Below are 17,630 nucleotides of genomic sequence, written 5' to 3'. Positions count from 1 at the left end.
ACGCACGCACGCACGCACGCAGGCAGGCACGCACGCACACGCACACACACGCACGCACACGCACGCGCACGCACGCACGCACGCACGCACACACACACACACACACACACACACACACACACACACACACACACACACACACACACTTACACGCACACACACACTTACACGCACACACACACTTTTACCCTGCGTGAATAGCGCTCTCTCAATTGTGGGCGTGAAGTTGTAGGCGCCCGTATGTCTCTATTGGGCAGCAGCGTGGGTGAGTCATCTAAAGGGGCGGGTATGTGGGTGTGTCTTAGGTTGACAGACAGGAACACAGAGGGAGGGGGGGGGCGTTCGGATGGGTTCGGATATAACTAACAGTACGTTTTAACAGCGGGCGACTCTCGGGCGATCACCGGCGACATCGTCCAAAAGATAAAGAAAATCCATCTTTTCATCGCCCATCGCCCTATCGCCAGTAGTCGCCGGCTCTCATAGACTTTCTTTATCTTTTGGACGATGTCGCCGGTGATCGCCCGAGAGTCGCCCGCTGTTAAAAACGTACCGTGAGGAGGAGCCCACTGGTCCAATACGTGAGTCAACCCTATCCGAACGCACCTTCAGTTGGGGCAGAGAGAGAGACAGAGAGAGAACGAAGTATCGAATAATGTAAGTGTTGCCTTTATAAAAATGTATAAAAATGTGAAACGCATTTGAAGCAGTGGTGGAAAGTAACTAAGTACATTTACTCAAGTACTGCACTTAAGTCCAATTTTTAGATATGTTTTACTTTGCTGGAGTATTTCCAATTTTCTGTACTTTTACTTCTACTCCACTACGTCTCAATATTGTAGCCTACTTTTACTCCACTACAATTATTTGAAAACTTTAATTACTAGTTACATTGTAGATTTTTATTATTATTACAAAACATACATTAACCACGCAGATCTACAAGTCGCAATGCCTGCTTGTAGATCTGCTATTTTCAAAAGATTTTTTATATACAGTTTGAAAACTTGAAATGGGACATTTCTGCATAATGAGTACTTACTTTTGGTACTTAAGTACTTTAAGTATATTTTGTAAGTATAAGTATATTTACATCGTGGTATTGATACTTTCATTTAAGTAAAAAAATGTGTGTACTTTTTCCACCACTGATTTGAAGAATGAAATGCCACATTGAATGATGAATGCGTTGTAATGGCATTACAGGAGCTTTTTTATTGTCAATTTGTGTGCAGTTGCTGGCTTGTGTCATTTGATTAAACTTCGTTGCCATGTTATGCCATTATTTTTGCATTTGTGCACAATATCATGTTTTCATAGTTTGTGAAACATTAATAACTGATCCACAAAACAGAAAACAGAAATAAGTTTAATAAGGGAAAATTGACTCTCTCTCTCTCTCTCTCTCTCTCTCTCTCTCTCTCTCTCTCTCTCTCTCTCTCTCTCTCTCTCGCTCCCTGGAACTAAATATCTTCAGATGGGGGTCCGCAGATATAGAAGACATTTTTAGAATCGGCCTCAGGTCTTAATGGGTTAAATGAATAGAATGGTGCAGTATAGAGTGATGTTTCTCATCTGAAGAAGAGGTATAGTCTCTGTGGAGGATGAAGCTGTCACTTACAAAATTTGAGTACAGGACTTTTGTATCTTGTAACAGAGTATATTTCTACATTGCTACTTTTACTCAAGTAAAAACAAATATGAGTACTTTTCCATTGCTGGCTACTGATGTCTCTTTCAGTGAGTGCATGTGCATCTTTGTGGTCTTAGACTGCCATCTACTGGATACAATTGGTCTGTTGTCTGTAGATGACGTTCTTTCAATATTACATTTGATTACATTACAATGTGGATATATCTTATATAAGTTGAAAGAAACCCACGACCCAGTCGACAGATGATGTACGTGTTATTATTGCTGTCCGAGCAGCATGTAGTTTGGAATATATTTCATTTTCTGGATGATTGTTTTCCCTTGATTTATTTTTGCCAGGGTTTCTTTGGTAATATGGGATTTGATCTTGATCTTTGTTTCTAGAAACCACTCATAACTCATCTCACCTGTTAAATAGATGGTTGGATGAAATGGAAACCTTTGTCTGGACATTGTACTTTCATTCAGCAACAAAAGCCAGCAAGCTCTAGCTCAGATTGCTCTTATTTCCCTCTACACCTATACCTCTCTAAACATACATTACCCACTTCAGCCCTATATACATTTCGGCCATTTGAAAATAGCCGATCTACAAGCTCACAATGTCTCATCTGCTATTTTCAAAAGATCTGTATACATTTGAACTTGTGAAATGGGACATTCTGCATAATGAGTACTTTCTACCTTTGTTACTTTAAGTAGTACATTTTGTACTTTTTACTTACTTGTAATAGAGTATTTCTACATTGCAGTATTGATACTTTTACTTAAAGGGATATTTCACTTTCAAAACTTTGGGTCATTTTATCGTCTACTCAGGCTTTTGTGAGCCCCCCATACCGTTTTTAAGTTTAAGAGAGAGAGAGAGAGAGAGAGTACAGAATATACTGTATCATGGTAATGTAGGTAATGTACTCCACTCCACACACTCTCTAGTGCTGTGGTCCTCAAACTTTTCTACTTTCAACGATGCCCAATATTCTTTCTTCTCCCAAAAGGACCCTTTACGGTTTGGCATATCTGACTTTTGGTGGGCATTCTGGGCAAACAATGTATTTGTTTAGTTTGTTACCTGGCTGGTTGTTTTTTGTATTGATTGATTGAATTATTTATTAAATTTTGCAATTGCATTTTTTGCAAAAAAAGCACAGAGATACAGTTTTATACAAAGGATGCTAAAATGATAAACCTAAGAAAGCACTATGGCTTATTGCTGTCAGTGTATAATAATCAAAGTGTTCATGTAATTTCAGATGGCTCTTCACCTCATCCTCGTTATGATGCTTGGCTTGTCTATTACTACGTGCAGTCCACGCAACGTGAAACATCCGACTGTTGTCAGTTGTTTGAACCAATGCCTCAAGTAAGTTTATTCATATTATTACACCAGATTCTCCTGTGGGCTTTAAGCCCCAAGACATTAGGCCAACCAACAGGGGGGGCACAGAGAGAGAGAGAGAGAGAGGAGAGAGAGATGAGAGAGAGAGAGAGAGGAGAGAGAGAGAGAGAGAGAGAGAGAGAGAGAGAGAGAGAGAGATGAGAGAGAGAGAGAGAGAGAGAGAGAGAGAGAGAGAGAGCGAGAGCGAGAGAGAGAGAGACCACAGAGAGACAGAGAGAGAGAGAGACCACAGAGAGACAGAGAGACAGAGAGAGAGAGAGAGAGAGAGAGAGAGAGAGAGAGAGAGAGAGAGAGAGAGAGAGAGAGGGGGGAGGGATAGACGAGGGGGGAGAGAGAGAGAGAGAGAGAGAGAGAGAGAGAGAGAGAGAGAGGAGAGAGAGAGAGAGAGAGAGAGGAGGGGCAGAGAGAGAGAGAGGGAGAGAGAGAGAGAGAGAGAGAGAGAGAGAGAGAGAGAGAGAGGGGGGGGGAGAGAGAGTTTGTGTAGGTGTCCCCATTTGGAATCACCAGGTCTACGTAGATACTTTGGAGCTGTAATCTGAGATCCAATGGACCCATCAGATCCTTCTGATCACATTGCTCACGTTGTAGGGTGGTGCATACATTAAGACAAGGAATATTACATATCACTAAATGGAATATTTATATTTCTCTCTTCCAGAAACATCGTTGGATGTTTGTCCCTGGATGAGGAGGGCGATGTGGAGGGCTTTGTGGAGGGCCGTGAAGAGGGCGATGTGGAGGGCGGTGTGAAGGGCGGTGAGACAATGAAATATATATGTGTAAGGGGTTAAATAATGTAACAGAACTTTTTCATACAACTGTAAAACTGTTTCTCTCCCCCATGTCTTGTTCTCAATGATTGACATTCCGACCCCAGAACCCACTGTCGAGATCACTGCAGACCACGTCAGCCGTCAGAGAGATGGTAAATAATTCAGTTCACTGGGTTCTGGGGGCTTGAGTTAAACCCATCAAAACCGGAAAAAAACGGTCATTTTATATTTTAGCGTTGGCTATTGAAAAATAGCAGATCTACAAGCTCACAGCGTGTGACTTCGTGCCGAGCTGCGAGCTTGTACATCTGCTATTTTTTTTTTACATTTTTGATCAATCTTGAAAGTTATAGATATATAGACATTTATAGATTTATAGATGGAAAAAGGGAAAAGGGAAGGGGCCATGTACAGACTCCTGGGGGACCCTGGTCAATGAGATATATAGTGTGTAAGGGGTTAAATAATGTAACAAAACTTTTTCACACAACCGTAAAACTGTTTCTCTCCCCATGTCTTGTTCTTAGTGATTGACCCCGGCTGGATTGACTACGACTATCCGACCCTGGAACCATGGGAGGAGGAGGTAACATTTTGCTGTTTGGCTCCATTTGTACACTCTGATTTACAGTGCACATTCCATCCCAGCACGCACGCGCACACACGCGCACACACACACACACACACACACACACACACACACACACACACACACACACACACACACACACACGCGCGCGCGCTGCGCGCGCACACACACACACACACACACACACACACACACCACACACACACACACACACACACACACACACACACACACACACACACACACACACACACACACACATACCACATCACACACACACACACACACACACACACACACACACACACACACACACACACACACACACACACACACACACACACACACAGCAGGGTCCATGACCTAATAGCTAATACATATACATTTGGGGGTCCTTGACATGAAAATGTTTGAGAAACCACTGTTATACAGTGCAGGTAGTGCCCGGCAGCAAAATGTTTTGGAACTCTGCTAATGCCAGGTCATTATTTACTTATAGCTTAACTCGAAAACCATGTTGTGTTTGTGTCAGATCTCTCTTCAGGCTCTTCTAAATGATTACGGACTAATAAACTATGATCTATTGGATTATTACATATTGCCTTTCTCTTGTTCATCTGTTTTCAGACCACATACTAAGGAGGAGAAGAATCAGATCACAAAAACCAGCTCGACTTCTGCAACTCCATTATTTTCAGAACTCAGATATCACATCAAAACAGTCATTCAAGACCTTAAATTGGCTTCAAATAATCAAAGTCACAATACTACACCTATAAAGCCCTCAATAACCTACAGTAGCTCCCCGTACCTATCCCACCTACTCCTCAAGCATGTCCCTCTCTGCCCACTCACTCAGGTGCGGTGAATGCCAGCCAACCAACTGGAAATTCCAAGGACCGAGATGATGAGACATTTTCAGTTGCTGTTTGTACACTCCCTAACCACAAAAGAGGCCCCCACCTCAAAACTGCCCCCAAAAGCCAACTATATTACACATTCTAGCTGTTGCAAGAGTTAAATGCTTGTACATCTGCTACTTTTGAACATTTTTGAAAAATCTTGAAAGTGTTTGAAAACATTTTTTAATAATTTTGATTTTTTTTTACACAAACCTTCTCTTCTGGGGGGTCCCTGGCACAAACCATTTTGAGATGGGGGGTCCGCAGCCGAACACATATAATTTTAGGGGTCCTTGGCACGAAAAAGTTTGAGAACTACTGATTTAGAAGGCATTTTTAGAATGGGCCTCAGGTCTTAAGGGGTTAAACCCTGGTCTACCTGTTTTCATTTAATTAACCACTTAAACCCTGGTCTTATTTTGGTCATAATTACAGAAGTGTAAAGCTGATGAGACACAGAATGGGAGTTAATAGTAGTAAACAGTAGTGGAAGCTGGTGAAATCTTTTTCTTTTTTCAACCATACCTTTATCATTGTGTGAATAATACACTACACACAGAAAAATAATAGTGCTTAAATGGTTCTTCTTCTTTATTTGGTGAATGGTCCCTCATGTTCCTCATATGGTTCTAGAGAACCTTTTCTTCTCTAATTATTTGAGGGACCTTAAGGGTTCTTTATAGAACCCTTCATTTAAATGGTTCTTTAAATAACCTTGATCTGAAAGGTCCTTCATGGTACCAGTTTTGGTTCTAGTTGACACCTTTATTTTTCTGTGTGTGTATAAACTAAACAAGTGTGATTTACATAGCTGTAGTAATTACACAGGTGTAAAGCTGATAAGACACAGTCATGTAACAAGACAGCTGTGCTGATTGTATACCTGTGTGATTGTGTGCAAATACTAAACTAAACTAAAGTGAGGGAGAGGAAGGGTAACTGGAACACTGGGCCCCTGACAACACTGGGCACCATTTTATTTTTAATATTTGTTTACAAATGTGGGGCAAAATATACATTTAATATACATTTAAGGCCCAATATTTCTACAAATGCTAGAAAACCTGTGATAGCCACTAGCCAGTCATAAACAAGAAGTTGAAGAGTAAATCTAGGTCTGATAATGATGTACCGTGCACGTTAAAATTATTTGTGACCATTTTACATTACATTTATTCTTTATTTTATAAATTTAAGGAAAAAAACTGCCAATTTAATAACCAGTGTATCAGTATCTGTCCTGAGTTTGAACTGAATTTCAATAAATCTCTCTCTCTTTATGTACTTTGTACGTGTGTATTTTGAAGATTTTACCATGACATAAAAAACTAAGACTTTTTAAGTGTAACATCTTAATTATGGGTTGGTACGCTATCTATGGAAGTGATTCCTGTCAGAGAGTCCTTTATACCAGAGGCTTATTTCATAAATGAAATGAGTCCAGCATACAGGAGTTAAAGGGGGTGATAATAGGTGTTTGTGTATGTACTGTATGTGGTCTGAAATAAATAACACAAATAAAAGGACTTTGAGTTTAAGATAAATCAAACATGTATGTGGCAGTTGTAGTTATATCTGTGGGCACAGATCAAAGAACAAATTGTCGACATGGGGAATAAAACTTGATTGATTGATTGATTGAAAACTTTATTTATAAGTTTGCAGAAAAAAGAATCTAGTTGTATAAAAATATCCTGTTATATTTTTATACAACTAGATTCTGCCAAGTCCCAGAAAAGACGCTCTGTGATCGGCTAGTAGTCAGGAAGCTTGCCTTCTCCAAAATGGCGCCCGATACAGACGCCTCAGAGCCGGAGGAGGCGTATGGGAGACACCCCCCCCCCCCCCCGCCCCTTCTAATATGAAATGTAGTTGCCTCTCATCGTTCATATACACCAACCCATGTGTCTGTCCAGAAGTTCCTTTACAATTTCCACTTTCCTTCCTGTCTTTGCTGCCCCACAATGGGGCATCAATAGCATGAAAAAAAACCCTCCTTCATAATGTACTACATAGGCTCCAGTCACTCAACAGAAAACAAACCAACATACAGTTTAAGTGTATATTACAGGGTATCTGCACATTTCTAAAGTTACAACTTAATGACCTTTTTAACACCAAATTGGCCAAATTGTCGAATAGTGCGTAAGAAAGAGGCAAACATTGTGAAAATAGCCGATCTACAAGCTGTTGTGAGCTTGTAGATCTGCTATACTAGCGTGCAACTAAGTATAAATCAGGTCCCCCCTCTCCATTCCTAATGGGGACTTATGGGACTTATGTCAACCGAAAATGGGTTATATACTTCACCATATGATGGTGATGATGATGCACACTGAAAATAGCACATTTAAAAGCTTCAATCTGCCATTTTCAGTATGCATGAGAAATGAGAATAAATTAAGCACTAAGTAACAAGTCAAATACATCATGGGCCCATAATATAAAATGTTATTATAGAGGTGTTAAATCATGGCTAAAACAGAAAACCAGTCCTTCTACTCAACACACACATACACACACACACACACACACACACACACACACACACACACACACATGCACGCACGCACGCAGGCGCACGCACAGGCGTGCATGCACACACACGCGCACACACACACACACACACACACACACACACACACACACACACACACACACACACACACACACAAAGCATAATTTCAACCTGTCGCATCGGTATTCTGAATATTTTAATATAGTGCTTAAGCACCCCTCCAGGGCGTTAAGTTAAGAGACAGGCCGCGCAGCTGCAGCCCGTTAAGACTAAATTATGCTCCGTCCCGCGAAGGTGTCGCGCGCAGAGAACGGCCGAGAATAGCAGATCTCCAAGCTCACAGCGGTCGCCTCCGTGACGCGGTTGTGAGCTTGTAGGTCAGCTGTTCTCGGTGCGCAATACCGTTGCGTGATGAAGTATATGTGTCGCCAGGGCGCACCCCACTAGCCTACACACAGAGGAGGTTGAATGAACTGAAACAAGCTCACCCCAAAACAGCAGGTTTGGGGATCTGTTGGGAATTGTTTACATGAAACAGTCACCTGTGCGTCCAGTCTCAATGTTTGTAAACAAATAATTGGTCAATTACCCTCTCTATTATTTTTTACTCGACATTACTGATTCCCCTACTGGTCAAATGTTGAATTGCATCTTCTAATGCATAATATTATGGAACCGGCTGAGGAGAGAAGCTATTTAAAGGGGTAGTTCACCCCCAAAATATTTTTTTTTCTATTGATTACTGACCATCTGGAGCCTTGAATTCATAGATATTTTTTTGTTTTTGTCACATTCCTAAGCCAATAATTTGATTATAATAAATGTGTCCCCATTGATTCCGGTAGGAGACACAAATGCATTTGTGTCTCCTACCGGAATCAATGGGGCTAAATTTATTATAATCAAATAATAAAGGAAGGAATGCGACAAAAACAAATAAATATCCATGAATTCAAGGCTCCATGGGGTTAGTAATCAATAGAAAAAAAGTTATTTGGGGGGTGAACTACCCCTTTAAACGTTTTTTTCAACTCGTTGGATATATTTTATTTCGCGCTAGAAGTTAAAACATATGAGAGCATTTCAGAAAACCTTTACTTTTTGGATACGATGTGCAGAAAGGGGTAAGAAACATGTAAAGTGGAAAATATTCGAAAATGACCTGCTCAAACGTCACAGCAGGGCCACGTTTGATTGATTGATGTACTTTATTTAGTAAGACATGAGAACATCAGTACATGGAAGTACAAATTCACAATACAAGGTCTACTAAACTGGGAGACTCATTAAGCACTGAGCTTGTTTAAGATGAGATCCCCATGCACACAAATCATGATGACATATAAGAGACAGACAGATATACACACTACTATACAGAATGTCATAGAATCAGCTTAAATGGGGCTAAATCTAAATGCCTTGCATGACAGGCATCACATGAGTTACAGTGTCATCACAGTGTTACCAGTAAGTGAAGTATAATAAAGTTTTGGTTTGTTTTTTGACAAATTGAATCTCAAATGTACAACGACGTCACTGACCAATCCTTCCATCTTCACAGTCACCGTCATTTTTGGGACACCAGGAAGTGAATCAGTGACGTCAGCGGCCACACCTTGATATGTTTACTGTAGTTTCCACACCAGGAAGTTGTGAAACACAACGAACGGATCGATCAGTTCATTTCTGAATGATTCCACAGTCAGACAGAGAGAGAGAGAGAGAGAGAGAGAAGAGGAAGAAAACAAGAAAACAAGAAGGAGAGAGTCTTCTCTTAGTGTTAAAGCGGTAAAACACGGTATAGAGATGTCGCTGGGAGACTGTTGGAAGCAGCTCTCGTGGTTTTATTACCAGTACCTGTTGGTCACAGCTCTGTACATGTTGGAGCCCTGGGAGAGGACGGTGTTCAGTATCCTTTCATTAATAACATGCTAACACTTAGCCTGGCATGCTAATCCTAATGAAGAACAGGACAAATGTATTAGAGAGGACCAAACTATGTTGTTATAACCTTAGCCTAGGATGCTAACGTGTAGCCTAGCCTCAAGGTGCTTAGGTTAGCAGGCTAACATTTTGATGTGTGTGGAAAACAGAATGATTGAAGGTGCTTTTGTTTAAAACAAAGTGTTTTGTTAAAAAGTTAAAGCTCTATCTACTGTATATTCTCATAGTAATCATTGCTATGAGAGTGTTTGTTCAGTAACAGTCTGATCTCTCTGGCTCTTTAGTAACTAAACAGAAAGTACATTTTCAGTTGGGTCACTAATTTCATCCAATCAGGAGTGAGTAGTACATGAGCTTCAATATTTTCTGCTCATTTGTATTTTATTTAAATTTCCGTATGCTGTACTATGAGTTCTCTCTCTTTGGTTTAAATTGGTATCCTTGCCTGAAAATGCACATGGAGAGATTGGGAGATCACTGATACTGAACAAACACTCTAGCAATGATTACTATAGAGAGCTATTTAACACTTATTTTTACATTTTAAACCTCATTTAATGTGTGTACACTTAATTTAAGATGTAATCTTATAGAATTGGTGATATCATGGGCTGTACTACTGACTGTAGTTGAAGACAAACAGTTAAATGGTTTAATAATTCACTTTAGATATCGTTGCTGTCGGGCAGAATCTCAGATCTCCATATTTCAACTTTTTGTTTGCTGAAACCTTGCCCAAATTTGGAGTCCTATCATAGATATGTCATAAATGACTGTTGTCATAGATGACTGATGTAACAGGCTGGTCACAAGACAGTCTGAGATCCACACATTGGAGCCACGCCGTTCAAAATACAATATTGTTGTTGTCAGGCAGAAACCTCTAAACCATATTTTAACTATATAATATTTTAATATATTCATTCATACTAACTACAGCGTCACACAAAAGCATCAACAGATCAGCAAGCTCGAAACACGTTTTTTGAGCTTGCAGATCTGCTACTTTTGAATTTGAATCCTGAAAGTAGCAGTTTTGGAAATAGGAGTTTTCCACCGACAGCAACGATATGTAAAAGCTTACTTTGAATATGATCAATCTCAAATTTAGCCTTGGCGTTGTGTGTAAATGTAACCACACACTTTTGAAGTCACACTTATCCCAGTGACATCAAATCCTGTTTCATGCACATCTGCTTTCCTGCTGAATGAGATTTAACAGTTGAAATCAAATATCAGTGTTAAGTAGTTTGTTTGTATACTCTCATACTCTGTGTTAAAAGTAGGGATGCACCGAATGGGAAATTCTTGGCCGAAACCGAATGCCGAAAATAGAAAACAGTTGGCCGAATACCGAAAGGCCGAATATGATAAATATATATACATATATATAATGAATTTATTTGTTTACCAATGTTGATCAGCTACCTGATTATGGCAAAAGACATGATTATTGCAAAACTTAAATAATAATCACTATTATGGGTCCATAAAACATTTATTCAGCACTTTTGAATCCATACATTAATTCCAGACTGACTGCTGAAAGATTGTAAAATGTAAACATTTATATAATTATATAATAATAATATTCCACATTTTATTCCAAGATTTTTTGAAAATAGCATTGTTTCGGTGTCTTTCGGTGATATCGGCCGATATGTTTCGGTGTCTTTCGGCCGATATGTTTCGGTGTCTTTCGGTGATATTTTTTCGGCGTTAAAACCCTTTCGGCCGAAAATGCATTTTTCAACCATTTTCGGCCGATATGTTTCGGTGGCCGAATATTCGGTGCATCCCTAGTTAAAAGTGTTTTATATGCGGTCAGGTGGATGTTGTTGACGGATTATAATAACTCTTGTGTATGACTCTTAATCACTTAAACCCCAGCATCCATATTGTGGGGAAAGCTTTAACATATAATAGCAGATCGATAAGCTCCCCACAATAACAGAAAACAGAAACGACAGTAGTATAGAGCCCTGGTCCTGCAGCATAAACTACAACCTAAGGCTCGGCATTTCACTGGAAATATACCAAAACCTATATTCTATCAATGAATTGACGCAATTTTTTTTTTTACTAAATTAATTAGTCTGAATACATTAATTCAATATTTGTTTTGATAATGATTCATTAATCGGGACCACTGCTGGAGCCTAAAAAAAGAGTTTGTCGCAGCCTTAATTATTAAGACAAATCTATACATGACTGAACACATTTAGCTCTTTAGGGGAAGTGTTGCTCTTCCTGTCTGCCTCTTCTCTCTCTGTGTAAATATTGTTCTTTAACAGTGTTCTTCAGACTCTCTGCTGGTGTCGGTAGCGGGTATGGCTGTTTACACAGGCTATGTGTTCATGCCTCAACACATCATGGCTATCCTGCGGTACTTCCAACTGGCCCAGTGACCCCGCCCCCCCACACCTCCTGGACCAATGACTCCGCCCACACATCCCCCCCCCGCCTCCTGGACCGATGACCCCACCCACACTACTGTACCTGACCTCCTCCTGGACAGACACCACCACCTGACCCCCCCCCCCCCCCCGTCTGCCTGGCTAGACCAGCGGTTCTCCTCTTAATGGGGTCTTTTGAGAGGGTTCCAGGACGTCCCCAGCTAAAATGAGTTATTATAACATCATAAATCACTTCAACCACTTTAACACCCTACCTTGTAGATTGGCTATTTTTCAACAAATCTTGGAAGACAAAAACTGTTGAATATTTTTTTAAACGACACACATCTTGTATAGGCCTACCCCCATACAAGATTTGTGTTTGCGTGTTCAACATTTTCTGGCACAAAATATTTTCAGATGTGGGTCCGTGGCCAAATACATGTTAATTTGGGGGTCCTTGAAAACATGAAAACATTTGGGAACCACTGGGCTAGACCGCTAGGTGTCTGTTATGAATATGGTTGGGGTGGTGGAGGTTTCCCCTCAAAGCTACTCCCTCTATAACTACTGTACTGTCTGGACCTCTTCCAACGTTATGCTGCTTTTGTGAGGATATGGAGGTGTGGAGTGGACCAGGTCACATCACTTGACTTCCTTAAGGGTTATTTGCTGGATTCGGGTGGCACGCAGCATCTTTTATTTTGTGTTTCCTCCCGCTGTGCACACAAAAATGTCTCCAAATGACATGAAACATTCAAGCGTTGATGTTGGCGTATGTGACGAGTGAATGGAATGGATCCAATATCGGCTGAAGTTGTTTCGCTGATTGATGGCTCATTTGAACTTCTCCACGATTATGAAAATATATTTTTATGATATGTAATTCCACTGCTTCTGAAATATCTTTTTATGATATGTAATGCCACTGCTTAACACCAGGAAATCTCCCCTTCAAAATGGCATATCTCTCTCACGAGGTGTGTTTATAATCGTGCCTACATATTTGTAAAGTTTTGTAGTTGGACTCATGACTTAATATACTGTATATATTATATTATTACTATCTGGCAATAACTGTAATGATTAAATATTTTCTCATTACCTTTTAAAAAAAAGAGTTCACTATCTCAGAACAGTATAAGAAGTTATCAACAATGTTAAGTAGATAGGGGCTATCACTGATGAGTTAACATGAATGTATAGCATCAGAATGATTTTTGTATTGCCAGGTATGATTTGCACATAATGAGGACTTTGTTTCTGTGAGGTTGGTGCATTAACACTGAAAGACTATATTAAACAAGACAGACTCTAATGATGGCCTGGCCTCACTGTCCCATCTTTTTCTGTCAATGCGTTACCTTGCTTTTTAAAACGTTTTCAGAAAACAAAACAAAAATGAACCAAAAGAAACAATCATTTCATCCAAAAGGTTAATAACAATATATGACTATTGTTATACAATGGGTGCGTTCGAAAATACAGCACTGAGCGCACTGGCCAATACAAACTAATGGGTGAGTACAATTTTGAGGTATCTTAACTTTACTGGAGTATTTCCAATTTTCTGTACTTTTACTTCTACTCTACTACATCTCAGAGGATAATACTTTTACTCCACTACAATTATATGAAAACTTAAGTTACTAGTTAGTTTTTGATTATTATTACAAAACACACTAACCACTTCAGCCCTATATATATTCAGCCATTTGAAAATAGCAAATCTACAAGCTCACAATGCGAGCTTGTAGATCGGCAAATCTACAAGCTCACAATGCGAGCTTGTAGATCGGCTATTTTCAATTTGAAATTGAAAATAGCAAATCTACAAGCTCACAATGCGTCGCGAATCTCACAATGCGACGCATTGTGATCTTGTGATCTTCTACATTGCAGTATTGATACTTTTACTTAAGTAAAGAATGTGAGTACTTCTACCACCACTGATTATACTGGGGTGGGAACAGCGTGATCTTTTCAATAAGGATGCAGGCGATTTTAGGTGGCCAGTGTCATGAAAATATCATTGTCCTCAGAAAATGACTAGGCCGTTATTTTAGGAAGGTGAGATAACTTATTACGTGTGAACTTTATGAATCACCGCGTGGTGAAGCTTATAGGATAGGATGAACCCTGATTGATCCCTCGAGGGAAATTCAATTCAGCTGCCTTGGAGTTACAGCATTCATCATAGGGAAAGAAAAAACACAAAACAACTAAAATAACAGGTTAGGAAATGGAAAGATAGCCAGCATCGCCAAAAGAAGAAAAATAAAAGGATGCCATGTACTTGTGCTTATATACTGATCTAGACAATATATGGAGATTAATACAAAGACATTCATGTAATCCATATGATACAGAACAGTAGTGCAATTAAAGACAGCATTGATCTAGTAGTCTATAGAGAACAGTAGATTAAAAACAACATCGATCTATAGTCTAGTATATAGAGACAACAGTAGATCAGATTAATTAAAGACGCCATTGATCTAGTCTATATAGAGACAACAGTAGATTAAAGATAATATTGATCTAGTCTATAGAGACAACCGTAGATTAAAAACATTGATCTAGTCTATATAGAGACAACAGTAGATTAAAGATAATATTGATCTAGTCTAGAGACAACTGCAGATTAAAGACAACATTGATCTAGACAACAGTAGATTAATTAAAGACACCATTGATCTAGTCTAAATAGAGACAACAGTAGATTAATTAAAGACACCATTGATCTAGTCTAAATAGAGACAACAGTAGATTAATTAAAGACAACATTGATCTAGTCTAAATAGAGACAACAGTAGATTAATTAAAGACAACATTGATCTAGTCTAAATGGAGACAACAGTAGATTCATTAAAGACACCATTGATCTAGTCTATATAGAGACAACAGTAGATTAATTAAAGACACCATTGATCTAGTCTAAATAGAGACAACAGTAGATTAATTAAAGACACCATTGATTTAGTCTAAATAGAGACAACAGTAGATTCATTAAAGACAACATTGATCTAGTCTAAATAGAGACAACAGTAGATTAATTAAAGACACCATTGATCTAGTCTAAATAGAGACAACAGTAGATTCATTAAAGACAACATTGATCTAGTCTAAATAGAGACAACAGTATATTAATTAAAGACACCATTGATCTAGTCTAAATAGAGACAACAGTATATTAATTAAAGACACCATTGATCTAGTCTAAATAGAGACAACAGTAGATTCATTGAAGACAACATTGAGTTTTTTTTAAAAACACTTTTTAAAACTGGAAGTCGAGAGGCAAATATGAGGCTGTGTGGACCTTCATATTTGGACGTCACAGCGAGGTCTAGAGTAGACTAGACCAATGTAGATCGCAGGGGTCCCAGGGATATAACTTCATTTCTGTTGGGCAGAAATCTCCCATCTCCATATTCTTTAAGTTGATTCCCTGTCCTCCATCAAGAGTGTATTGAATAGCAGTTGGACCTAATTATAACCATCAGTTGAGTTGCAATAGGTTACATTTACAGTACCATGTTGTTCTTTGCTATTTTTGTTGTCTAGTGTGTTAGGGAATGTATAATAAATGTATTTATTGTTGATTATATTTTTCTGTATGTTTCAGTTTTTATTATAATACTGACTTACAGTATGTGCATTAGGACATACCATCTGATCTGACTTTAAATGTACTACCTGGTTGATTTAAAGAATGTAACTTTCCTCTTCTACCGCGGATTGAAATGTTTACCATGGAGCTAATAGAGCCTGTCTGCTTGTTCAGCTCAGGGGATACATTGAATCTTGACCTTCAGGTGTCAAACCAGAAACAGGATGGTGTCATGTCTCACCTAGATACATGGATCTAAATGTCTCAATAGAAGAGCAGGGAAACAAAATTACAATATTAACATACAGATTGGACAAAATTACATTTTATTTATACCAAAAAAAAGTAACATAGACAGTGCTGCTGCTGCTTTGAATATGACTTGAACTGTGAATAGAAATGTGCCTGAGCCTTTATTTGTTTCTCAATACCGCCATCTTGTGGGTGATGGATGGCTGTGCTTCTTGTTCATGCTTTGTAAGCATATTTGGCCGATTTAGATACATAAATAAAGATAACATTAAATGATAGAAAACTGAGTTATTGGTTTCAGCTCTCTCACATTCACATCACATAGCGTCACATCAGTTTATTATATTAACCTCGCGTCACCAGTCTTTCCACCGCGGAGGAAAGCCTGGTATTCGTTCTATAACTAGCCGTGTGATCCGGTTTAGAAAAAAGGAAAAAAAGAATCATGGTTCCGGTGGTGGGTTCCAGTTGGCGTCACATTGTTTTTGTTCAACACATAATGCGAATCAATTAGTTTAGTCTCGCTAGTCACGCTACGAGTTAGAATAAAAGATGGACGTACCAAACAATTATTGTTATTATACCAAAAGAAACGAGACGATTATACCAAACTAAACAAGTTTTAAACTAGGGGAATCATTTTGGAGGTGCACGGCACCAGTGGTTCCGGTTATTGTTTGATGACGTAAAGTTATTTCCGCTCCCAAGCTAAGTTTACACACAACCCGATGACGTCACGTCACGTCACATCGGAGAGTTTCCCGTCCCGTCGTGCAACGCGTCGCATCATGAAAAGTGTTGCCACGTCCGCTTATTATAAGCGACTTTGGGCTTGTTTTTCTGTAAAGTCGCTTGTGAAATATTGTTAGTTGCGGGCTGCGTTTTTTTGGGCTTGTTTCTAAAGTGTTGTTGGTTATTTGTGCTTGTTTCCTAATCCTAATGTTGATTAAACCAGTCGTTCTCAAACATTTGCATGTCAAGGAAAGGACCTAGCTGTACTCTCGTAGACGTATTTATGATTCTGACGTTTTCAATCTACGAGAGTTGTGGGGTTCACCCCCCATGGACACAGGGACTTTCTGCACTTTGCCCAGTAGACACTCCAAACATGTACAAATAAAATAATACAATACAAATAAGGGTGCTTACCCCCACGCCCCAAATGTTAACTGTCTCTACGTTGGTAGTAGTTTAAAGTAATAATCCATATCTTTCAATAAAGAAGTGTTTTAATGCCGTCTGTGGCCGATTCTGTCGGAAGTTCCCAATGGGCGGTAGTGACGGGGCGCATCCGGTGAAACCCGGAATTACACTAAATGTAAACAGGAAGTAAACGAGGGTGAAAAAATGGCGTTCGGCCACAGATGGCATTAAAACACTTCTTTATTGAAAGATATGTATCATTACATTAAACTACTACCACGTAGAGACAGTTAACATTTGGGGGTTGGGGGTAAGCACCTTTATTTTCAATTTGTACATGTTTGGAGTGTCTACGGGGCATAGTGCAGAAAGTCCCTGTCTCCATGGGGCGTGAACCCTACAACTCTCGTATATTGAAAACGTCAGAATCATAAATACGTCTACGAG

General features: G+C 39.3%; 1 protein-coding gene across 1 annotated transcript; it reads left to right on the top strand.

Annotated features, from left to right (window-relative positions):
• The first annotated feature begins 9,485 nt into the window (after positions 1-9,485).
• sptssa (serine palmitoyltransferase, small subunit A) lies at positions 9,486-13,538 on the top strand. The gene is made up of 2 exons (XM_080414073.1): positions 9,486-9,744; positions 12,084-13,538. The coding sequence occupies exons 1-2, from the start codon at positions 9,642-9,644 to the stop codon at positions 12,185-12,187; spliced, it is 207 nt and encodes a 68-aa protein (XP_080270199.1). The 5' UTR covers positions 9,486-9,641; the 3' UTR covers positions 12,188-13,538.
• Positions 13,539-17,630: the final 4,092 nt, after the last annotated feature.

Source organism: Gymnoscopelus braueri (assembly GCF_963280865.1).
Source record: "Gymnoscopelus braueri genome assembly, chromosome: 19".
Classification (NCBI taxonomy): Eukaryota; Metazoa; Chordata; class Actinopteri; order Myctophiformes; family Myctophidae; genus Gymnoscopelus; species Gymnoscopelus braueri.
This window is presented reverse-complemented; position numbering and strand designations above follow the sequence as displayed.